Raw genomic sequence first — 26,118 nt, 5'->3', positions numbered from 1 at the left:
GGAAAATGAACATCCTTATATAATAGTTTTTTTTTGCTGAATCATTTCCCTATGCTAGATTGCTAGTATATTACCAATTCAGAAGTTATAAACTTTGTAAAGGATTTATTACCAATGTTTCCAGAAAGATTTCACCAATATACCCTCCAATAGACTGTAAGAGTGCTTCCTCATTAAATCCTTACTGGTATTACGTTTAAATAAGAAGAATCACAAAATTAGTAGGTGAAATGACCCAATCACTTAAAATTTTTCTTTCTTAGTGGTTGGGTTGGACCTCTTTCAAGTAGTTACTGACATCTGCATTTTTTTTTCTGAGTTGATCAATATTATTTGCCCACTGTTTGCATTTTTTCTTCCTATTGATTTGTAAGAGTTATTTACATAAAAGTTTTTTTTTTTTTTTCTTTTTGCTTTAGAAGTGAAATCAAGGCTTAATTTATCTGGTTAAGTTTTGTAATTTTTTTTTTTAAAGACACGGTCTTGTTCTGTCACCCAGGCTGGAGCGCAGTGGCACGATCATAGCTCACTGCAGTCTCCAATTCCTGGGCTCAAGTAATCTTCCTGCTTTAGCTTTCCTAACGGGCTAGGACTGCAGGTGTGTGTCACCAGGCCACACTTTTATAATTTTTTGTAAAACTGGGATCTATGTTGTGCAGGCTGCTCTTGTACTCCTGGCCCCAGGTGATCCTCCTGCCTGCGCCTCCCAAACCACTGGAATTGCAAGTGTGAGCCACCACACCTGGCCTATCTGCTGGTTAAGTTCTTTAAACAGAACAGGTAAAATGGAGGTTTTAATATCTGGATTCTCATGTATATCTGTGTAGTTTTATTAACGTTCTCTCCTCTTGTTCCTCATTTCTCTTTCATAGTAATAACAGAAAGCTCACTTCAGTCACTTCAAATCCAAATGTAACAATGCAGAATTAAAAAATGGAAACAAGCTCTTGGAATTAATCATTTATCACAAAATGAACAATTTCAATTCTTAAACATACAATCACTTTTCTTCATACTAACTCAAAATGAGTAAACTGAATTTTATTCAAACTTTACAAATATCATTTACATTTAGCCTGAGATTAAGCATGAGAAAGTTCAACCTGAAGTTAGACTTCATTGCCCAGTTAAGCATCTGAAAATAAAGCTGAGAATGAATATACATCATCAAACAAAGCATTCCAAAGAAGTCTGGCAATGAATTGTGACACAAACTGAACTTTAATTTGCTCTGGTCCACATGATCTTCAGAGCCTAAAAGTTCCTATTTTTTAATAATGATGGAAAAATATCTGCAAATGACAAATGCATGAAGGTGTGACCAGATGCAAAATTTTAGTTCAACATTTCTACAGCAGCTGCTTTAGGTGACCATTAAAAAACAACTCCCCAATCCTTATTGTTCAACATGTACTTGAAAACATGCGGCAGCATGGTACAGTTTATTAAATTTATAAATATCAGTACCTGTAATAAAATATAAAATACTGAGTATCCCTTTTTCAAATATTAAGTCTCTGAATGCTTCATTCATCCTTTGGTTTCAAACCCATACAATGCACTCATATTACATTGTAGATTTTGCATGGAGACAGAACACTGTACATCTGTTGGGGAAGGTGGGGTGCTGTGGGAATACCAAAGCACTACATCATAGAAAGTAAATGTTGAAGCAAAAATACTTTCTGAATATATACTGTACATTATGTAAACACACATTCAGAATAAGAATCAACACAGGCCAAAATATTGTTTTCTAGGAAACCAGAATCATCTTTCTTTTAAATCACACACTGAAGATGCTTTTTGTTAAGAAAAAGAATGAAGTCTGTTCCTGTATTTGCTTATGTGCTTAGATATCTTGGAAATGAGTAATTATTACATTCATTGCTAACGGTTTATCCTCTGCTTAGTTGGCTGGCTGTTGCAAACACGGAATACAGAACTATTTCAGTCCCTGTTTTTCATTTAATACTAGTTCAGTAATATATAATTAAATAATCTTTATTAATCCATTATTTCTAATATAAATAGATTAAGTGAAGCAGTGAATTTCAAAATTTGTGCAGGGGAAACTAGTTGATAATTTGTTTCCAATAAGGCTAGTAGCAATTAATTACTACAAAGTTTCTCCAAGCTAGTAGTGAACCCCTGATTTAGCAGGTTGAATCAAAGTGTATAGTTAGGTAATTCTAATTCCTCTATTACTGTGCAAATCTAGAATTTCCTATGTAAAAGACAGTGCTAGCAGCATCAAAGCCCTGTAATAAGAGTATGAAATACTGATTAGGATTTGAAATGAAGAGATATTATATGAAGACATGTGAATGTCTTAATGATGGTATCATAGCAACGGCCTCAGAATTCCCTTACTGAAACAGAAACTAAGACAAATCATTATTCAATAATCTTCTGAGCCAAAAGCCTAAGTTGAAAGCAAGTGATAAAAACACAAAACCAAAGATGCATTTTCTATGACCATATGCAAGAATTTCAAGCTTTATATCAACATTCTGTACCAGCACCAGCCCCTCTGAAAGGAAAAAGTGTAGTCATGACTGTCCATCCCTTTTCAAAGCTTCCAGTCTTTGAAGGAGTGCGTTTCCAAAGGCTTCCCGGTAGGCGGGGCTGAGTGTATCCAACAGGGAGTAGACTGTTTCGTGGTAGGGAGTCTGTAAATGATCATCCACCTGGTCAAAAGCATAGCCTACCACCTACAAGAGAAATGCAACAGTGAATTCATTAGTTTTCATGCTGGTACAGAAAACAAAATCCAAGTGTTTACGTGAGTAACTATCCTTTCAAAAAAAAAAATTATTTTTTTTTCCTAGCCACTAGACCACCAGATACATGGATAATTATTGAGTGACACTATTTCTCAATCAATGTCAGAGTATGCACATTTTAAAAACAACCTTTAATACTTCAGCAACTTACAATGTGTAACACAGAAACACCACCACTAAAATGCTCCCTACAGAATTTTCTTTAAAATTTAAAAGGTTTTACTTAGAATCTCAAGGAAATGCAGAATTTGAAAAGCTACACAAAAACCGTTTTATTTTCATATTCTAAAACATGCAACTATTATTTACCCTATTTAATTCCACATATACTGAGGGTCCACTATATTAAGTACTGTAATAGGTAATATATTAGTTCATATTTTTGTAATAGGTAATATATCATTGGTTCATATTTTTATCATTTTTTACTCCTTTTATAAATAGAATTATAGAAATTATTCCTAACAATTTAGTTTTAATAATTAGTTGTTAATTTTAATAACTGTTTTATTAATTGGTTTAATAATTTAATTATTCATTTTAATAACTGCTTAGCTTTATTATTAGTAATCTGAAAGGCCACTTTCACCTAATATATTTCTTATCTGACAGGGAATAAATGCTCAACTCTGTGAGATAAAAGGGAATGTTACTGTGTTTTCTTTTTTCTTGGTAGGGGTACACTATTTCTGAAGTATTGCAATACCAGGTCGATGAGTGAAGTGAATGGAGCAAAAGCCTATTCTATCTCCCTGCTCCAAAAATCCATTTAATATATTGTCCTTGCATAGAGGATATAACAGATATTAAACTGATAAGAAGAGATACTCCAACTGATCTAAGTCAAAAGGCTGAGAGGTGATTTTTTTTTTTTTCCTGTGACCACAGCTACAACTTTTCTTTCTGACAAGATTATAAGGTATATCATGGTTCACCATCACAATATAGGGCAAAATTAATTTAGTTTTTGCTGACTTAAGTTTGTACATTCCCTATATAAATCCTAAATTTTTATGACATCTACTTAAGCCATAGAAGGTGAAAGTTTATGTTAGAAATAGAAGCTGAGTTTTTTTTTTTTTTTTTTTAAATGAAAAGCAGAGGCAGACGCCTAAGGAAAATGAATCACACCTCTTCAGATCCATGCTCGACTACTGTACTCTCTACAGTGGAGTACAGTTCAGTTTGCCTTCTTCCTCTTATCACTGTTAGACTGTGATCTTCCTGGTGGACAGGGATCATGTCTTATTCATGGTTTGATTTTCAATTGCTGACACAGGATAGTTGCTCAATAAATGTTAACTGAATCAGACTGAAAAACAAATACTTGAGCACCTACTACATGTCAGGTTTTACAAATGGTTCAGATTTTTCTGTATCACACCATCATATAATCATTCCCCAAATCATTTTAAGTTTTTGTAAATCTCCAAGTTATAGATTAAGAAGTAGGAACTCTCAGGGGTAGACAGATTCACCTAAGATCATTTAAATTCACATTTAAGACTGCTGACTCTCTGATCAGAACTCCTTGTATCTCTCCAGCGCCAACTTAGAATTAACCAACACAAGACAGAATTAGCTTACTAATTCTGTCATTTATCTCTACTTCTGATTTAGGGTTCGCCTCTAAACACTCTGAGCTTTTAGTACAAATTTAAGGATGTGAAAAGAAGTGCACAAAAATTAGTTAATTCAGGTACTATGCTTAAAGTTAAGCAGCTATCTTTCTGGCAGCTGTGAGGAAATTGAGGGTAGTACAGATGCTGGCCTTGCAATTTGCTCCATCAAGGAATATACAGTATACACGACTCATCTTCAGCAAACTGAATCCAGTGAAGTAAAGAGATGTTTATGTACTTAAGATAATATCATGTGACATTCTTACTTGCTTAGGTAGGCCTAGCTCACCACCTTATGATAATGTACAATTACTTTGAACAAATATAGAAACACAGAAATGTATGACATTTGTTAAGACTGAAGATTCATTGATTAGTAAGGTTAAAACTAGATTTTAGATTTTCTAATGTCTATCCCGTTGTTCAGTAGCTCAAAGGTTTTTATAACAGTTTTTTTTTTTTTTTTTTTTTTTAAACAGGGTGTGTGTACCCAGGCTGGAGTACAGTGGCCCAATTCTAGCTCACTGCAACTTCAGACACATGGTCCCCCTCCTAAGCCTCCCAAGTAGCTGGATTACAGGAAAGTGCTGCCATGTTGGGCTAATTAACAAAATATATATTGTAGAAACAGGGTCTTGCTATGTTACCCAGGCTGGTCTCGAACTCCCGGCCTAAAATGATCCTACCAGCTTGGCCTCCCTAAGTGCTAGGATTACAGGCAAGAGTCCACAGGCCTGTCCTATAGTTTTTTCTTTTTTAATTAAAAGTTGCTCTCAGGTGATGTTTTCTACTATTCTAAACTCATGATTTTGGTTTAAAGAATGGAAAGGTTAATCTGCCTAGAAGAGCTCTCATAATAAAGAGATGCTCATAATAAAGGGTTAATGGGACACTCTTGGAAATCTGGGGGCGGAATGTTCTGCTCTGATTTATTTCTGATCTAAGAGTTGGAAAACAGTGTTGTCAAGTATGTTATTTTAACAGAAGAGACATTTCCAAGGGGTTGACGAAGATCTTTTCAACACAATAACTGCAAAACCCATTCAATGCAGAGAATGTATATATAATTTTGGTGAACACATTCAGCTATAGATGAGAAATAAATTAGTTTTGGGGGTCATGATTAAAACAAAGTCACACCCTGCAAATCAAATGTTTTTCAAAAAAATTCGGTTTCCCTGTATCGATCAAAAGCCTTTAAAATTAATAAAAATTCTAGGTAAAAAGTTTTTCTTAAAAAAATTTAGAAGCTACTGAATATTCAGTTCTCATTTAACACTCTTCCCCTCCCCAATACCTCTCTTTTTGATAAAGTGGTGAAGACATATTTTTTTTTTCTAAAAAGAGAAGTGAGTTACCTTGAGCCCTGCTTCAGTGAGCTCTAAGCAATATCTGTTTCTTTCCTTTGTTTCCACATTGATATAGGCCACATCATCTGCACACCGCAGGCTTTTCGAGACAAACATGTTATTAACGGCAAAGAGAACATCATTTACAACTGCTTCAGCTTCTAGCCTCATGTCTTTCATGTCAGTTCCTTCAAAACCATTAAGTTCTGAACCTTCTTCAAATCCTGACATACTGCTTAGCTCCATGGGATTACAGTCTGTTTCCATTCTGTGAAAAAAAGCAGTTATAAAATTTGTTTATAGAAAGACATTCAAAATACTACATTTGATTAAAAGTAGCCATGCCTTACAATTGCTACTTAGTACAAAACACTAGCTAACAATTTTTAGGAAAAATACTATCTAAAAACATTTCTAGTGTTTTTTCACAGCAAAATCACAGACACCTATAGATTTTCAAAAAAAGAATCTCCCTTCTCCACTTACCCCCAACAGGTCAATTTCCATATTGATAAGCATTTAGAATATATATATATATTTTTAGCTATTTTGAATAATTCCTCAGTAACAATCCTAGTACATATTTTAAAATGTACAATTTTTCTCTAGGACAGATATTTAGAACTGAAATTGCTGAGTTAAAGGACATACTTATTTTAACTTTTTTTTTTTTTTTTTTTTGAGATGGAGTCTCGCTCTGTTGCCCAGGCTGGAGTGCAGCGGTGCGATCACGGCTCACTGCAAGCTCCGCCTTCCGGGTTCACGCCATTCTCCTGCCTCAGCCTCCTGAGTAGCTGGGACTATAGGTGCCCGCCACCATGCCTGGCTAATTTTTTTGTATTTTCAGTAGAGACGGGGTTTCACCGTGTTACGTAGGATGGTCTCGAACTCCTGACCTTGTGCTCCGCCCGCCTCGGCCTCCCAAAGTGCTGGGATTACAGGCCACTGCGCCTGACCTATTTTAACTTTTAATATATACTGCCAATTTGCCCTTCAAAAAAATACAGTATGACTTATACTTCACTGACAGAATATGAGGGACTGTACTTTTTCACCTCTTTCCAATTCTTTTAAATTTTTGCCAATTTAAGAGGTGAAGAATGATAGCTCATTGTTGTAATATTATTTCCTTGAGTAAACATCTTTTTGGATGTTTATAGGATATTTTTAGTTCTAAGATCATAGAGCTGCAATAAGCAGAAATGGAAATAAATCTAAACTGCATGAAATCAGACGGCAAGTCTTTACCTACCACAGTATACTACCACTCAGTAGTTCCTTTTATGACTTCTAGATTGGGGTTCTGCTCTAGGCCTTCCCCATCCCATGATCACATTTTAAAAATCCCCTAAATTCTCGTTGTATCTGAATTTAACTCTTTCATCCATCTGGAATTTATTTTGCATAACTTTATTTTCCAGATGGATAGCTAACTGTCCCAACACCACTTACTGAATAACCCACCTTTTCACCACTAATTTGAAGTGACCCAAATGTTATATTTTGAAAAATATTATTTCTAATTTTTCATGTTAACTGGATCCAATATTACTGCCAGGCTGCTATGTGGTTTTAGCTTTTCTGTGACTGGGGTTAAAAGAGATCTTCCTGGCTAAATGTATTGTTAAAATTTGAAATGTGTGAATGAGAAAAGTTAATTAATGTGAAAGTGCTTTGGAATGTAAACAAGGCTTTATAGAACAAACTATGGTGAGCGATTGTGCTTTCTTTTTGCTTGGCAGGTTTTAAAAGTAAAGTTTCACTTCTCTGATACGGATTAAGCATATGTCGTCGTGAATGAAGCATAACTCTTCATTCACTCACGTATTCAATCAACCTTCATTTCCTATCTACTTGAACACTGTGGTCAAGGTCTAGTCCCACCCCCTAACCACACTGGAGTTAGATTAGACTGGTAATAAACGGTAATAAACTCACTGTATTTTAAGAGACAAGGTCTAACCATGTTGCCCAGGCTGGAGTGCAGTGTGTGATCATTGTGTACCATAACCTAGAACTCCTGAGCTCAAGCCATCCTACTACCTCAGCCACCTGAGCAGTTGAGACTACAGGCTCGAGCCACCACGCCTGACCCTTAAATGCTTTTTTAGAAGAAGTCTCAATTTTTTTCTGACAATATGGACAATTTTTTGGGCATTTATTTAAACCACTGATCTGGTACATTACACAGTCCATCGCTATTCCAAGTTATGCCCTATTTGTGTAATATTCAAAATCCTTCAAGATAGTGATATTCAAAATTCTTTAAGCTAGTCAGTAGAATTACTTTTAAGAGCTTATAAAATTATAGATACATTTTCCTCACTGCAGAAAAACAAAATCAAAATCAAAAATCTCTGGAAGACGAGTTATTTTTTTCAGAGCTCCTGAGTGATTTTGCTGTGCAGCCACTGCTCTAAATTATCAGCAAAATCTTAAGAAGCTAGAGTTCCTACAGCTGAATGTCATTTCCACGCTACAAAAGTCAAAACTACTTGCTGAAGGCAACTTATAACATACGTAAAGCTATTTCAAAAAATTACATAGCAAATGTATAATGTATTCCTCCAATGCTATTTCAATTAATATGTTTTAAAGACTTTATCTTGTCTCTCATAGCATTTTACAGAATTAGTCACTCGCTACAAACAGAAGTTAATTATAAAATTACCAATTATTGCTGGAGCAATCTGTCGGGTAACTGAAAGCTCAAATTGACTTATTATATAGGAAAAAAAATTTAGTTTTCCAAATTTTACCTTATTCCAAAAATAATCAGCATACTGCTTAAGATTATATTTGGTTTTATATATACAAAATGAGCCCTTTCTTTTTTACTAGTTTTGACGATTTAGAAATGACTGACTACTATAAATCTCTTGACACCATGAGTATCAAACATCTTAATTTTGCTTCAGTTATCAAGAACTTCAATTAGAGATGTGAGAAATAACGATCATTACATAAAAAGATGTTTATATGAGAAAGTTTTACATTTATAAAGCTTTTTTTTTTAAGCAAGAGTCTAATTCATTGCAATTAGGACTTTGATGATGCAGAAAGATCAAGAATCCAGTACTTAAAGGGAAGAAATCCTCACAGGTCGGTGAAGTAGGTCACCAAACAGTTGTAATAATCAGCACCGAGCTGCAAAAAAGGAGGAAGACACCTTTCCTAAGACTGAACTTTTAAGACACCTTCCCTGAAATGTCTTTGAGTAACACACAATTTAGAACTTTTGATGACACATACAAATTAAAGTAATGGAGCATTACATAAATAACATTTTTAGCCATTATTTTAAGGTATGATTACAACTTGTTTTTTGTTGGTTGAAACAGGTTCTTGATTATTTACCAATATCCTTTTCCCTGCCTACGACCACCCATATTTTCCAAGGGCAACCATAATGCCCCCTTCCCGTACTAAGTAAAGTAACCAAGCAATTTGGCTGAGATTGACTCCAATCCCCAGATACAGGCTCTTCCAAACTAATTAATACCTGAAATTCCTCTTGGTCACTTTATTTTTCTGAGACAGAGTCTCGCTCTGTTGCCCAGGCTGGAGTGCAGTGACGTGATCTCGGCTCACCGCAACCTCTGCCTCCTGGGTTCAAGACATTCTCCTGCCTCAGCCTCCCGAGTAGCTGGGATCACAGGCCTGGCTAATTTTTGTATTTTCAGTCGAGACAAGGTTTCACCATGTTGGCCAGGCTTGTCTTGAACTCCTGGCCTCAAGCAATCTGCCTGCCTCAGCCTCCCAAAGTGCTGGGATTACAGGCATGAGCCACCACGCCCGGCCTTCCTGGTCACTTTAATCAGAATAGTTCAGTCACAGCACACAGCCCAAGCTGTTCCAGGCAGCCACGTTGAGATGGGGCCACTAGCCCAAGCACGATGCTGACAACGGAAAAAAACAGAGCCAAGAGATTCACAGAGAAATGCGGCCAGAGTCCACTCTGGTTTCCCAGCCTTTGCACTTCTCAGTTATTGGAGCCAACAAATTCCTATTATCTTACTGGCAACAGAAAGCATTCTACTGGATTTAGGAGTCTACCCATGATGAAAGGCAGTGATTGATTTAGCTCTACAACAGCCCTATGAGGGTAAAAAGATTTAGAAAATGGAGCTCAGATGATGATGATGATGACTATTTTTGTGCCTGTCATGTAGAAAGTGCTTAATAAAAGCTTTGTAGAATCTGGATATCAATTAGTTTCCTTTTGCTTCTATAATAAATTACCAAATTAGTGGCTTAAAATAGCACACACTTACTCTCTTACAGTTCTGGAGATGAGAAGTCTAAAAGCAAGATTTCAGCAGGTCTGTATTCCTTCTAGAGGCTTCAGGAAGAAAACTCCTTACCTATTCTAACTTCTAGAGGACATCCGAATTCCTCAGCTTATGATACCTTCCTCAATCTTTAACATATATAAAAACATTCAAATGACTTCTTTTTCTGTTCTTCCTTTTTTTGGAGAGTTATCTATTTACGAGACAGGATCTTGCTGTCGCCTAGGCCATAGTGCAGTGGCACAGTCTTGGGCTCAAATGATTCTCCCACCTCAGCCTCCCAAGTAGTTGGGACTACGGGTGGGTGCCATCAGGCCCGGGTAATTCTATATTTTGGAGAGACAGGGTCTTCCTATGTTTACCCAGGCTAGTCTTGAACTCCTGGGATCCAGCAATCCTCCTACCTTGGTCTCCCAAAATGCTGGGACTACAGGTGTGAGCCACTGTGCTTGGCCATAATTTATTTTCAGTGAACACATTTGATGGGCAACATAAGGTGCTAGGCAGTACATGCTTCTCTTAAAAGGAGGTCTAGAATACTTGCCAAGCCCATTGCCTTCTCTGGAAAGGTTTCTGAATCATGGGTTTCATGCTTTGTATTTTAATTCCAGCATCATCATAGCAAAATGTACTGGGGATGGGTATTTCAATTAAAGGCACCATCTCAAGGTTGGCAAGGGGTTTATTTATGTCTTAAGTCAAGAGCTTTGCCCAACTACTTCCGGATGGTGGTCTAGCTAATCAGATTCTCTCTCAAGGAGTTTGAAAAGAGACAAAAACCATGAAGTCAGTTAGCTGGTGACGACAGCTAACTGTGATGACAGGAGTTACAGAGGAAGAGCAGTGAGCAGCTAGGTTGCTATGTTGACAGACACTTGAGAAGCAGCTTCCACACTTTGGATTATGTACCCCAGAAGATAAAAATATTTTGAGCAGATACCTTATTATAAGCATTTATATAAATATTCTACCACAATTAAAATATTTAAGACATATAAATACACACTTAAACAGAAGGTAAAGATGGAATATATATTTTCTGCTCAATGGATTATCTGTGTACCTGACTAGAAGCCTGTACCATTGAGGATGAGAAAATACAGGCCCATTTCAGTGAAGGAACAACCACTGGAATTACTACTGACACTTTAGAATTGCCATCAGGTTACCAGAATGGTTGACTCATCAATGTGAATCCTGTAAAAATCTTTGCTTTCCCTTTTTGTACACAAAACAATTTATCATCATATAAGAAATTCTAGATGAACAGAACTTTCTGTGATGATGGAAATGTTCTTTATTGTTGTCCTCCAATACAGCAGCTAATAGCCATCTGAAGTTTGGCTACTGGGATGGAGAAATTGAATTTAAAAATTTATTTAATTTTGGTTCATTTAAACTTAAATAGCTAGTGGCCACTCTATCAGATGGCACAGGTCTAGACCTCTGTGAAAACTTGCAGATAATATAATAAGCAGAGTTTATACTAAGGCTGAAAAATCTCAGCGGATGTAAAGGCACTGAATCAAACTTTATATGAGTAGCAAAATTTGGAAATTGAGATATAATTGAATCCTAACTACTGTACATAAAGGAATCTATCATCGTTTCAAATAGTAAAAACTAATGAATCATCATCCTATGTTTTATAATCTTGTCTACTCAGATTCTAGGTTTATTAATCAAATATCATAATCCACTCTGTACCTACATACCCAGCATTTTTTAAAGCACTAGAATACTAATAAAAGATGTCTACTGGTAGCTCACAGTCTAATTTGGGAAAGAAGACAGGCACATAAAATATTTGCACAAATATTAATGCCATACACACACATCATAACTATTCTCCCCAAACATACTTAATTGTGAGTGGCAGATAATTACAGAAAACAATGATACGTCTTGGTCCTGCTACACTATCACTAAACTTGTATGAACCTGAGTTGGCCGCATAATCTCATTGGTCTCAGAGAGTTCTCATCTACAAAATAAGGTAAATGGGCAGAAAATTCTTCACTGTTCTAAGAGTTTTGACATTCTATAACCTATGACAATGGTTAGTTATGATGGGGCTTGACTAAGGGGACAGGTCAGTCAAAACTGGTCTGGCATGAGCACGAATAAAGAGTTATAAATAAGCAAAAAGGTCTTGAGAATTGTGAAAAATTCTGCGTAGGGAACAAAACATAAGCAAGGGTCAGCACAGGGTGTGGCAGGAACTAGTCGGGCTAAAGTACAAGGATATGCAGGGATGGCTCAATTTGACAGCGTGCTGACACCTAGAGAGAGGAATTTGATTTTGATATAATAGGCTGTTTTAAGGTCTTGGGAACGGAAATACAAATATCTTTTTATTTAATATAGGTTTCTTATTGGCAGTATGTAGTATGGTTCTGCTTTTTTATCCATCTGGCAACCTCTATCTTTTAATTGGGGTGTGCTATGGTATGAATATTTGTCCCCTCCAAAACTCATGTTGAAATTTAATTTCCAATGCAACGTGGCAGCACCAAAAACTGAAGCCTTAAGAGGTGACTGGGTCATGAGTGCTCTTCCCAAAGAGTGGATTAATCCATTTACGGATTAACAGTTCAATGGGTTACCATGCAAGTAGAACTAATGGCACTGCAAGAAGAGGGGGAAAAGATGTGAGCCAGCACATTCAGCCCCCTCACCATGTGATGCCCTGTGCCACCTCAGGACTCTGCAGAGTCTGCACCAGCAAGAAGGCCCTCTCTAGATGTGGCCCCTCTACCTTGGATTTCTTAGCCTCCATTACTATAAGAAATAAATTTCTTTATAAATTATCAACTTTCAGGTATTCTGTTATAAGCAACTGAAAATGGACTAAGGGTGTTTAGACCACTTACATTTAATTTGATTACTGTGATTATTGATATAGTTGAGTGTGAATTTGCTATCTTGCTATTTGTTTTTAGTCCCATCTGTACTTTATTCCCTTTTCCTTATTTTCCTCCTTGCTTTTGAATTAACCACTTTTTAGGATTCTATTTTATATCCTTTGGTTCTTATTATATTTTTTGTTGCATGTTTTTGGTGGTTGCTTTAAAGCTTATAGTATACATCTTTATCATAATGTGCCTCCAATTAATACTATACTATTGCATGTATATGAACTTTACAAGACACTACTACTATGTAGCATTTGCTATTGTCACATATTTTACTTCTACATAAATGATAAACTTCATAATAATATTCTTGCTTTAAACAGTCAATTATTTTTCAGAGATTTAGGTAATAAGTAGTATTTTATATGTAACTATATAATTACCATTTTTTGTGCTCCTTCATTTGTACTGATCTATATCTACATGTATTATCTGTATCATTTTCCTTCTGCCTGAATAACTTCTTTCAACGTTTCCTGTAGTGTAGGTCTGCTGTTGATGAATCCTTTCATCTTTCCTATGTCTGAACTAGTCTCCCTTTCACCTTCATTTCTGAAAGATATTTTTGCTGGGTAGAGAATCCTAGGTTGGCAGTTTTTTTTTTTTTTTCTTTCAAGTCTTTAAATATGCTTCTTGGGTGCAGTAGCATGTACCTGCAGGCCCAGCTATTGGGGAGTCTAAGGTGGAAGAACTGCTTCAGCTCAGTTCATGACCAGCCTGGGCAAAATAGTAAGAGCCTGTGTCTCTAAAATAAAAAAATGAAACAGATGTTTCTCAACTATCACCTTGCTTGTCTTGCTTCCCATGAGACATTTGATGTCATTGTTATCTTTGTTCCTCTTGGTGTAGTTTTTTCATGCTTCTTTTCCTTAGGTTTCATTGAGATTCTGGAATCTATAGGTTTATAGTTTTCAACAAATTTGGAAAATTTCTAGCCATTATTTCTTCAAACATTTATGTGTTCCTACCCTCTTTGGGGACTCTAATTTTATGTATATTAGTCCAAGTGAAGGTGTCCCATTCCTCACTGCTGTATTTTTTTCACTCTCTGTTTCATTTTGATTTATTGATATGTCTTCAAGTTTGTTAATCTTTTCTTCAGTATCTATTCTATTTGTGTCTTTTAATCTTTTAAACACATTTTCCATGTCTTTGCTTAATTTGCTCAATCTTTTTTCTAGTTTTTTTAACATATAAAATACAGCTGTAATAAGTGTTGTAATGTTCTGCCTACTAATTTCTTTTTTTTTTTTTTGAGGTGGAGTCTCGCTCTGTCGCCCAGGCTGGAGTGCACTGGCTGGATCTCAGCTCACTGCAAGCTCCGCCTCCCGGGTTTATGCCATTCTCCTGCCTCAGCCTCCCGAGTAGCTGGGACTACAGGCGCCCGCCACCATGCCCGGCTAGGTTTTTTTTGTTTTTTTTTTAAGTAAGGACAGGGTTTCACCGGGTTAGCCAGGATGGTCTCGATCTCCTGACCTCGTGATCCACCCGTCTCGGCCTCCCAAAGTGCTGGGATTACAGGCTTGAGCCACCGCGCCCGGCCCTCTGCCTACTAATTTCAAGTATTATTTCTGGGTTAGTCTCAACGGACAGATTTTTCTTCTCAATTATAGGTTATATTCTGCTGCTCTGCGTGCCTGGTCATTTCTGACTGGATGCCAGACATTGTGAATTTGGTGCTGAATGTTTTTATATTATTTTAAATATTATTGAATTCATTTGGCTAGACACATGGTGAGAAAAAGTTTAAAAAGTAATAAATATTATTGAGCATTGTCTTGGGAGGTAGTTATCTGGAAACAGCTTAATCCTTCTGGGTCTTGCTTTTAAACAAGATCTGTATTTAATCTCTAGTTAATTTTGTCCCATTACAGAGGCAAAACCTTTCTGAGTACTCTACCCAGTGCCCTATGAATCACGAGGGTTTCTATTCTGTGTGATATGAGAATTATCCCTGGTCCTGCTTTAGCTCAGAAAATTGTTTCCTCTAATTATTTTTTTTAATGGAAGAACAGAAACGATTACTAAACACATGAAAATACACTCACAGTTAGAAATCATAGAAATAATTAAAATGAGGTAACATGCCGGGCATGGTGGCTCAAGCCTGTAGTCCCAGCACTTTGAGAGGCCTAGACGGGCAGATCACGACGTCAGGAGATCGAGACCATCCTGGCTAACACAGTGAAACCCCGCCTCTACTAAAAAATACAAAAAACTAGCCGGGCGAGGTGGCAGGCGCCTGTAGTCCCAGTTACTCGGGAGGCTGAGGCAGGAGAATGGCATAAACCCGGGAGGCGGAGCTTGCAGTGAGCTGAGATCCAGCCAGTGCACTCCAGCCTGGGCGACAGAGTGAGACTCTGTCTCAAAAAAAAAAAAAAAAAAATGAGGTAACATTTAACATCTTGCAGATTGGTAAAACATTTTCCTTTTTGAGTCTACGCATGAAAAATTTTCTAAATCAAGTATTATTGAGGACGCAGAACAGAGAACATTTAGACACTGAGTGGGAGTGTAAACTGGCACAACACTTTGGAAAATGATTTGATATTATCCAATAAAGAGGAAGATCCACCAATTTAGGCTCCAAAGAAATGAGGAGATTTATAATTTTCCTATCGCCTCTGCTTCAGAAAGTCCCAAGCTGAGTATCCTCCTCTCTTTTTTCTTTTTTTTTTTTTGAGACAGAGTCTTGCTCTGTCACCCAGGCTGGAGTGCAGTGGCACTATCTCAGCTCACTGCAATCTTGGCCTCCTGGGTTCATGCGATTCTCCTGCCTCAGCCTCCTGAGTAGCTGGATTACAAGCAGCCACCACCGTGCCTGGCTAACTTTTGTATTTTTAGTAGAGACAGGGTTTCACCATGTTAGTCAGGTTGGTTTCGAACTCTTGATCTCAAGTGATCCACCCACCTCAGTCTCCCAAAGTGTTGGGATTACAGGCGTGAGCCACCGCACCTGGCCCCTCCTCTAATTCTTTTTGGTAGTTCTTTCCCCAGCCTAGGGCAGTGAACTTACAGCCGTGAATCAGTAATCAGCTGCAGGCTGGAGGGAGACCCTTTGTATATCTTCACAGTCCTTGCTTTCTGTGAAGCTATTTACTTCCTAGGACTCTCTGTCCTAGCTGCCTTGGCCTTCTTGGGTTTCTAGCTCTATGTCCTCAATTCAGGGAGACCATCAGGCTTTACCTGGTTTTTTCTTTCCAGTGCTATGACTGGCTTTAGGCAATACACTGGGGCAACAGGCTCACCATATTTGTATCATGCTTCTCAGGGATTACTGCCCATTACCTGATGCTCAAAAGTCTTGAAAACATTGTTTCATATATTTTGCCCACTTTTTCTTTTCTTTTTTTTTTTTAAACTAAGGTGAGAAGGTCCTTGTTAGTCTATCTTGGCCTTAAGGGGAAGTTCCAATAATCAGTTTTGAGCTAACTTTGCAAGCCTATTTTATTGGTTTCTCTTTCATTGACTTTAGTCTCTCTCCTATACCACTCTGAACCAACGTTTACCGTCTTGCTGTTTCCTTCGTTAATGAATTAAATGCATCTGACACATGCTCACCATATGTTTTATGGCATCCATGTTTTTAACTTGAAAAAAATTATTTTAACGCTACTTTGAAGACCTTTAGACCTCTAAAATTCAGCTCAGACAAACCTATTTCAGGATTCTGTATCTGATCTCAAGATGGTCAATCACTGTATCTTCCTGAACAGTATCTCTGTTTTGGTACTGCTGTACTTAAGCCTCACGGCAAATAACTTTTGTGTCTGTACTACCACAGATCCATGAAGATGGGAGCCTGTGATATACATATCACTAGCACAGTGTCTGGCATAAAGGAGGACTTCGTTGAATATTTTCTGAATGAATAAAACACAGAGAAAATTCTAACTCTCTGCTTCTCAAGTGTGATACTTGGCTCTGTGACAAGGAGTATACAAAGACTCAGGACAAACATGGCAGATATTCTTGGAACATACACATTGCTCTTACTATATCAATATCAGGAAATATTACAAAACTGCCTAGAATGTTAATGAAAAAGTACACAAATGTTTGGATCTCTCAAGTCATATCCTCTTTAGGTTGCACCCCTACGCGTCTAGGGTTTCCTTTGCCTCTAAAAGGTACATCTGAGTGAGGACTATTTCCATGAAAAATAAGTTTGACAAGTATAGCCCTAACCCAAGGAATTAATTCAAGAAGATGAAAATTTCAGGCACTGTGTCTGGCAGTATAAAGTTAAAAAGCAGAGGCAGGAGCTGGTAAAAGGATACAAGGTTAGGGCTGAGTCAGGCTTTCTCTAAGTTTTTGCAACTCTTTCCACTTCAGTTATGCTATTGCTCTGTCAAAAATTAATTGTTGATAGTTTTGGCTGGGTGTGGTGGCCCACGCCTGTAATCCCAACACTTTGGGAGGCTGAGGCAGGTGGATCACTCGAGGTCAGGAGTTCGAGACCAGTCTGGCCAACATGGCAAAACCCCATCTCTACTAAAAATAGAAAAAATTAGCTGGCCATTATAATCCCAGCTACTGGGGATGTTGAGGCGGGATAATCTCTTGAACCCGGGAGGCAGAGGCTGCAGTGAGCTGAGATCGTGCCACTGCATTCCAGCCTGGGTGACAGAATGAGACTCTGTCCCCCAAAAAAACAAAACAAACAAACACAAAATATTATTGATAGTTTTAATTTTTTAACATTCGAATTTTCCTATGGTGAAAAGAAAATGATTGTTTTCAATAAGAAAAAACAATTTAAAAATTGCGATCCTTTGGAAAGTATAGGGTGTAGGAAGCAGAAATCCTTTTCTTAGAGAAATCAGGCTATTATTCAGACACTTAAAATAACTGGTAGCATCAGTTGCAAATAAAACAAGAGCTCTGAATTTATCTGCATTTCCAACAACTGTTTTGAAAGTAAAGATGAATAAAGTTTATTAATTATTATCAGCAACATTTAGAATTTAGGCAAAGCTAAAACCCAATTTAACCTCTGCTTTCTGTAACACATAACATTTAATCTGTTTTCAATAGCTTACAGATATATATATTTTAAATAACAAATTTTAATTCAGAATCATGTGTAGTATCACAAATATAAAGTATTTGTAATTCAAGTAAGAATGGCTATTTTCCCATCTTTATTTTTATTTTTATTTTTTTTGAGATGGAGTCTTGCTCTTTCGCCCAGGCTGGAGTGCAGTGGCGCAATCTCAGCTCACTACAAGCTCCGCCTCCTGGGTTCAGGCCATTCTCCTGCCTCAGCCTCCTGAGTAGCTGGGACTACAGGCGCCCGCCACCAGGCCCGGCTAATTTTTTGTATTTTTAGTAGAGACGGGGTTTCACTGTGTTAGCCAGGATAGTCTCGATCGCCTGACCTCATAATCCGCCCACCTCAGCCTCCCAAAGTGTTGGGATTACAGGCGTGAGCCACCGCGCCCGGCCTATTTTCCCATTTATACACTAGTTTATAAAATTATTCTGCACCCCATTTTCAGTAATGACACAAACATATATATATTCTAGTAATTATAAATCTAGACAACAGAATTGTGCTTATCTTAGTCTCTCTGTATTGCTATAAAGAAATACTTGAGGCTGAGTAATTTATAAACAAAAGAGGTTTATTTGGCTCATGGTTCCACAGGCTGTACACGAAGCACAGTGCCAGCATTTGCAATGGCCTCCAGCTGTTTCCACTCATGGTGGAAGGGGAACCAGTGTGTGAAGATCACACAGTGAGAAAGGGTGGAGGTGGAGGAGATACACAGGTAGGTAGGTAGGTAGGTAGGTAGGTAGGTAGGTAGGTAGGTAGAGCAGGACACCCAGGCTCTTTTCAACAACCAGTTCTGTCAGAAACTGAGAGAGAAAACTCACTCGTTCCTGGGAGAAAGACACAGAGCCATTCGTGAGAGATCCGCACCTCTCCCACCTCAAACTGACACCTCCACCCCACCCTGCCCCAACCCTGCCCCAACACCTCTCACCAGGCCCCATCTCCAACAGTGGGGATCAAATTTTCCCAACAGACTTGGTGGGGCGAAACAAACCATATCCAAACCATAGCCTTCCACTCCTCGCTTCTCAAATCTGATGTTCTTCTCATATTCAAAATACAACCATTCCCTCCCAACAGGCCCCAACTCTTAACTTGTTCTAGCACCAACTCAAAAGTCCAAAGTCTCATCTGAGACTCAAGGCAAGTTCCTTATAGCTATAAGCTTGTGAAGTAAAAAACCAGGTTATTTACTTCCAAGATACAATGACGGAACAGTCATTGGATAAATGCTGTTTTCCAAAGGGAGAAATTGGCCTAGAGAAAAGGGTAAGAGGCCCTATGAGAATCTGAAACCCATCAGGGCAGACATTAAAGTTCCGAAATCTCCTTTGAGCATGTCCTGCATCCTGGGCACAGCAGTGTGAGGGGTGGGCTCCCAAGGCTTTGGGCAGTCTCATCTCCATGGCTCTGCTGGGTGCAGCTCATGTGGCTGCTCTCATGAACTGGAGTCAAATGCCTGAGGCTTTTCCAGGATGAGGGTGCACACTGCCAGTGGCTGTGCAATTCTGTGGTCCCCATGGCATCCCTGTTCCCACAACTCTACTAGTCAATACCCCAGTGGAGACTCTCCATCGGGGCTCCAACACCACATTTCTGCTTGGCAACATCCTAGCAGAGTCTTTCTGTGACACCTAGGCCTTCTGATACATCCTCTAAAATCTAGGTGGAAGCTGCCAAGCCTCTGCCACTTTTGCATTCTGTGCCCTGAAGTCCTAACAACACATAGAAGCTGCAAAGGCATACAGCTTGCAGCCTGAGCTGAGTACCTGGAGCCCTTTGAAACAGCTGGAGCTGGAGCAACCAGGATGCAGGGAGCTGCATTCCAAGGTGGCAAAGGACAGTTGCGCCCACAGCTTTGACTGTGGAAACCATTCTTGTCTTCTAGGCTTCTGGACTTGCAATGAGAGGGACGGCCTAGGAGATTTCTGAAATGCCTTGAGGGCCTTTTCTCCATTGTCTTGGCTATTAGCATCTGGCTCCCTTTTATCTGAACTAACTGGATTCTTCTCCTGAAAGTGCTCTTTCCTTCTTTAACACAAGGCCAGGCTGCAATTTTTCCATATTTTTATGCTCTACTTTCCTTTTAAATTCCAACTTTAGATCATTCCTTTCCTCCCATATTTGATCCTAAGCTGTTAAAAGAAGCCACACCACTTCTTGAACCCTTTGCTGCTTAGACATTTCTTCTACCAGATACTCTAGGTCATCACTCAAGTTGGGCCTTCCATAAAGCCCTAGGGCATGGAAGCAATGCAGCCAAGTTCTTTGCTACAGTGTAACAAGGGTCCCGTTAGCTCCAGTTCTCAATAAGATCCTCATTTCCCTCTGAGCTCTCCTCAGCATGGCCTTTACTGTCTATATTTCTATCAGCATTTTGGTCACAACCATTTAACCAATCTCTAATAAGTTCCAAACATTCTTTCATCTTCCTGTTTTCTGAGCCCTTCAAGCTCTTTCAACCTCTGTCCATTACCCAGTTCTAAAGCTGCTTCCGCATTTTCAGGTCTCTTTATATCAACACCCCACTCTCAGTACCAATTTTCTGCCTTAGATGCTGCCACTCATGACAGAGGGGGAGCCGGGATATGCAGATCACGTGGTGAAGGAGGGAGGGAGGGAGGGGAAGTGGGAGAGAAAAAGGGAGTAGGGAAGAGGGAGGGAGACATATACAGAGAGAGATAGAAAGAGAAAGGAGGTTCTTTTCAAAGACCAATTCTCAGGGGAACTAAGAGTGAGAGCTCATTCACTCAGAAGGGCACCGACCCATTCATGAGGGATCCACCCCCACGATCCAAACACCTCCCACCAGGATTCACCTCTAACACTGGGGATAAAATTTCAACATGAGGCTTGGTGGGGCCAAACCATTTCCAAACCACAGCAGTGCTTTTGTTGATTAAGGAGGGAACTCAGGAATAAAGAAATACACAGGGTTAATTTGAGTTTTTACAAACTGTAAATAAACAGCAACACTGACTGGGTGCTATGGCTCATGCCTGTAATCCCAGCATTTTGGGAGGCTAAGGTAGGTTGATTGCTTGAGGCCAGGAGTTCGAGACCAGCATGGGCGACATGGTGAAACCCTGTCTCTACCAAAAAACACAAAAATTAGCCAGGCATAGTGGCACAAGCCTGTAGTCCCAGCTACTTAGGGGCTGAGGAAGAGGATCGGGTGAACCTGGGAGGTTGAGGCTACAATGAGCTATCGCACCATGCACTCTAGTCTGAGTGACAAAGTGAGACTCTGTCTCAAAAAAAAAAAAAAAAGTGTAGCAATACAATCCTGTAAATCTTTCCTTTGAAACCAGAAACTGTAAATGAGACTCTAGGAAAAAACACTCAAAAATGGAATGTTAAACAAAAAAAACAAAAATCCAGGTATGACAGTTTCTTATTTCTATATAATCCTCTAGGAAATAAGTATTACTTGGCACTATATTTAAAGTACATTCTAACAAACATAAATCAATATCTACAGAGACATGAAGTAGAAAACCTCACTGCTTTCCATTTAAACTTCAGGATCTCTACCAGATCCTGAGCAATATGCTCTTTCTAGCAAAGAGACAAAAATTGGAATACTTTATACTTGCTATTATTTATTCTGGTAGATTGTATCACCTGATGTAAAGTTTCCATAAATGATTCCTGAAAACATCATACACAAATTATTTAGGAACCAGCTCTTTCTCCAACTGTTGGCATAATTTTTGGGTGGTGTTCAGGTGTTTGTGTTTTTGGAGGATTCATAAAACTGGTTATTATGACACTGATTACTAAATCGTTGATTCTTTACTTCCTAATTTATTAGACTATTTTGTTTCATTACGAGTTCAGAGCATCAAAGAGCTTTGACCTTGATGACAAAAAAATGGGTAAAGACAGTCATATATACCTAGCCTGACAAAAGAACAGTCCCAGAAAGATTTCAAGAGCTTTACAGAGACTGCAAATTTTCACCTTCAAAGTCTGACCTTTCGGTTGACATTGTAACAGTCAGCTGAGGGCAGGATACAGTATCTTAATCATGATTACCTTTATCTGTACCATACACTACAACCTGGAAAATCTTCTCAATAGGAACAAGAAGGGGCCAGTAAGGTGTGATGGTTAACAGGCTCTCAAGCAGACTGACTGGGGCTAGAATTTTAGCTCGGCCACTTAATTTACTCTGTGACTTAGAAAAAGATGTTTTAATCTTTCTCAGTTACACATTCCTCCTCTTTAAACTGATGCTAAAATAGCATCTACCTTTAAGTGTATAGAGAGAACTAAATGAGTGAATTCATGGCAAGTGCTTAGAACTGTGCTGGGCAAACAGCTGAAGAAATATCATCTATTCTATTAAAAGTATTTAACACTATCTTTCAAGATGAAAGCCTTGCCCTGAAGCTCAAGCCATGTGCCTCCAAGTTACGTGCTCTTTACATTATGTAGGGGATTGGCTGCTGCTGTGTTGCTCTTCCTCCAAGAGCCATAAGGCATGGAGCCCTGACAGCAGAGTCCTGTTACCTCAGGTGCAAGTCATAAAAAAAGGTCAAATACATCTCCTTGGCTTTTCTTTCATTTCCCATGTTAACAGATTTCTCTGAAGGACAATTATTTTGCCATGACCCATCTAGCCTCTGGCATACAGCCCCTCACCTGTCACTTCAAACTTTTATATAATTCTTAATAAGTTGACAATATTCGATTGGGTAATCATTTTCTTCTTTTTAAAATTTATTTTTATTTTTTGAAATAGGGTCTTGCTCTGGCACCAAGGCTGGTTTCAAACTCCTGGTCTCAGGTGATCCTCCCGGCACTGGCCTTCCAAAGCGCTGGGATTAGAGGGACGCTTCACCACACCTGGCCAGGGTAATTATTTTCATCTTCCTGAAGTAATGCAAGGTGTTAACATTTTGTGACAAGTACTTTGTCTTTCACAAAACACAAAAACGGCACTGTGAATTGGGATGAGTTTGTTCCCTACTGTAGCCAAAGACATCATGATGACAGGTCCTAAACCTGGATATTTATACTGAATTTCTCCTAGAAAGCATAAAGTTTACAAGGCTACACACAATACTCTGAAGAGAGCATATTTGTTATCGCAAAACCTTCGTTTTAATTTTTCTTTCTGATATTTGAAATTGCAGGCACTGTATGGATAGCCTGAATGCAACTGTATATTGAAAAAGAAACCACTTATTTAATAGCTGCTGAAAGAAGTTCAAATCGTATCTATTTGTCAGAAGTCTATTTCAAACCTTCCAAAGCCTATTCTAATTTATTGCCGGATAAGATCCCACCTTTGACTTTTCACACCACCTTGCTTATATTCCTTTTATGGCAAATATTAGAATTATTATTTGCAAACATGTTTTATCTTCAAAATATATCCAGAATCCAACAGCTTCTAACTAATCATCTTCACTGCTACCATTTTGGTCCAAACCACTGTCATCTTTTCCTTGGATTACTACTACGATATCCTTCTAACTGGTTTTGTTGTTTTCACTCTGGTCCTCCCACTTCCACACCAGACTATTCTTAACATAGCAGTTAGCATGATCCCATAGAAACTGAGGCCATATTACGTCACTTCTCTCCTAAATCCACCTCACCCAGAGTAAAGGCCAAAGTTCTTTTTTTTTTTTTTTTTTTTTTTAAAGACAGAGTCTCACTCTGTTGCTCAGGCTGGAGGGCTGGAGTGAAGTGGCATAATCTCCGCTCACTGCAACCTCCGCCTCCTGGGTTCAAGCGATTCTCCTGCCTCAGCCTCCCAAGTAGCTGGGATTACAGGTGCATGCCACCACACCTGACTACTTTTTAATATATTTTTGGTAGAGACAGGGTCTCACCATGTTGGCCAGGCTAGTCTTGAACCCCTGACCTCAAGTGATCTGCCCGCCTTGGACTCCCAAAGTGCTGGGATTATAGGAGTGAGCCACAGTGCCCGGCTCCAAAGTTCTTATCAAAGGCCCAGGAGGCCCTACATGATGTGCTTCCTCTGCGCCCCCAGCCCCCAACTGCCCAGCTTCTACTTTTTCCTTCACTCACTCCTGATGTTCCCTAAACTCATCAAGCATTCTCCTGTGACAGCACGTTGCACTTGCTGTTCCCCTTGCGTGGAAAACAACTCTTCCAGGTATACGTGTGCCTCACTTCCCAGCTTTCTCCAAGTTTCTGCTAAAATGTAATCTTATTAAATAAGAGAATGTCTCTTACCATCTCATATAAAAATGGCAAGTCCCTTCTCTCTTCCCCATCTCCATCCCCTTTACAATGCTTTTGTTTTTCCAACAGCCCTTATCACCACAAAGCATATTATTCACTCATTGATTGCATGTTTCTCCTCCCTTCAATAAAACGTAAGTTCCGGGAAGGAAGAGACTTATCTGTTCACTGCTGTATCCCCAGCACCTAGAACAGTGCTTGGCACACAGAATGCAATCAATAAACATTTACTGAATAAATGAACAAACTTCCACTTTATTATTATTTTTTAAAGAGACAGGGTCTTGCTCTGTGGTTCAGGCTGGAGTGCAGTGGCATAATCGTAGCTCGTAAGATCCTTTCTGATATTTGAAATTGCAGGCAGTCTATGGATAGCCTGAATGCAATTCTGCAGCCTCAAACTCCTTGGCTCAAGCGATTCTTCCGCCTCAGCCTCCAGAGTAGCTGGGACCACAAGCAGGCACCACCATGCCCAATGACCTTCCACTTTAGAACATAAACTCCTTGAAGGTTCTGCCTGATTCTTGATACTGTTCACATCATCAACTGTGGTGACGTTCATTTAACAGACCTTAACAAAATTTTTGAGTGAAGAGCAAGGGAATCTAAGTTACTGAGAATACTTGGGGTAAGTCTACAAGGAATTAGGGGAATCAACAATCCAAGCAACTGCATACAGAGCACCCTGATTCTAAAACGAAAAGGTGGTTGTGGAAAGCGGAATCAGATGTTTCTCCATCTATCAACATTTTGGGCAGTATTTCCAAGGCATTCATGAAAGTTGCTGAGACAGTAAATATTTCACTCCTTAAACTGCTCGTCTTAATTCACTGGGATTAAACAGCTGTATGTTTCAGGACTCTGTTCAGGTTCGTGCCCTACTCATATCATTTAATCTTCCTAATAAATCCATGCACATAAGATTTTAATCCACTGACACTGGGCAAAGGAGGCAACGTGGACTCGGGGAGGGCAGTGGCCGGCTCAAAGTGGCTGGGCTAATAGGTGTCAGTGCCAGGATTCTAACCCAGGACATTTGGCTTCTGGGCCATCGAACACCGGCACCCAGGCCTTTCGAGGTTGACTAACTTAAGAGCCGGCTCCGCCTCTGCAGGAGTTGCCTCCCAAAAGGCAGAAATACGATTGCGCAGACGACCAGAACAGCCCAAGTTCTTCACCCAGGTTCCCGCGGGATCAGGAGCCTTCAACATTTCTCAAGGAATGCAGTTTTGCCCACAGATGCTTCGAAAACCCAAGTTTCCTGATCGTTGGTATGACACACCCAGGATTAAGCGAGCGTATGCGAGAAGCGCTCTGCAAACCGCCAGGCGAACGGCAACGAAGAGGAAGCCTCGGAAACAATACCTGAACGAGGCGGGGGCTGAAGAACTTGCTGACAATGGGCACCGGTCAATGCTTGGGGGCGGGCGGGGATGTTCAAGAAGGGCTCCAGTCCTCCCCGCGGAGACGGCGGAGCCCCAAGCGTGCGTTTCTGGGGCGCCGAGGTCTGAGGGGGGGCCGGGAGAGCCAGGTCGGTCTTAACAAGCCCCCAGACCCCTCTTAACACCGGCGCGGGGCCCCTGCAGCCTGCCGCCCCTCTCGGCCCAGCCCGCTGCGCGGCGTCGCGTCCCCGTCCGGAAGGCCCCACGGCCCGCCGGCGCCCCGAGCCCCTAGCCCTTGTCAGAGGCCGCCCCTCGCCCGCAGCCCGCCCGGCGGCTGCTTACCTGCGCACCCGGCGTCCTCTGCTTCTTCCCTCCGGAGGCGACTGGAGCCGACCGGCGGTGCCGCCCCCTCCCTCCCCGCCCTCGCCCGCCCCGCCCCCTCGGAGCCGGAACTGCTCCAGCTCCCGCCCTTCTGCCCGCCTTCCGCGGCC

The 26,118-nt window shown here is 39.7% G+C and overlaps 1 protein-coding gene and 1 non-coding gene across 2 annotated transcripts; both read right to left on the bottom strand.

Annotated features, from left to right (window-relative positions):
- Positions 1 to 945: 945 nt before the first annotated feature.
- Positions 946 to 26,020, bottom strand: GSKIP (GSK3B interacting protein). The gene is given in 3 exon segments (NM_001194191.1): positions 946 to 2,714; positions 5,767 to 6,025; positions 25,970 to 26,020. Coding segments are annotated over 2 exon segments (420 nt in total). The 5' UTR covers position 6,025; positions 25,970 to 26,020; the 3' UTR covers positions 946 to 2,552.
- LOC114679919 (U2 spliceosomal RNA) lies at positions 3,460 to 3,649 on the bottom strand. Its single transcript, XR_003732009.2, has one exon. It is a non-coding gene; the product is annotated as a U2 spliceosomal RNA (small nuclear RNA).
- Positions 26,021 to 26,118: the final 98 nt, after the last annotated feature.

This window comes from Macaca mulatta, chromosome 7, assembly GCF_049350105.2.
Source record: "Macaca mulatta isolate MMU2019108-1 chromosome 7, T2T-MMU8v2.0, whole genome shotgun sequence".
Classification (NCBI taxonomy): Eukaryota; Metazoa; Chordata; class Mammalia; order Primates; family Cercopithecidae; genus Macaca; species Macaca mulatta.
The sequence above is the reverse complement of the archived record's forward strand: the minus strand, read 5'-3'. Positions and strand labels throughout refer to the sequence as shown.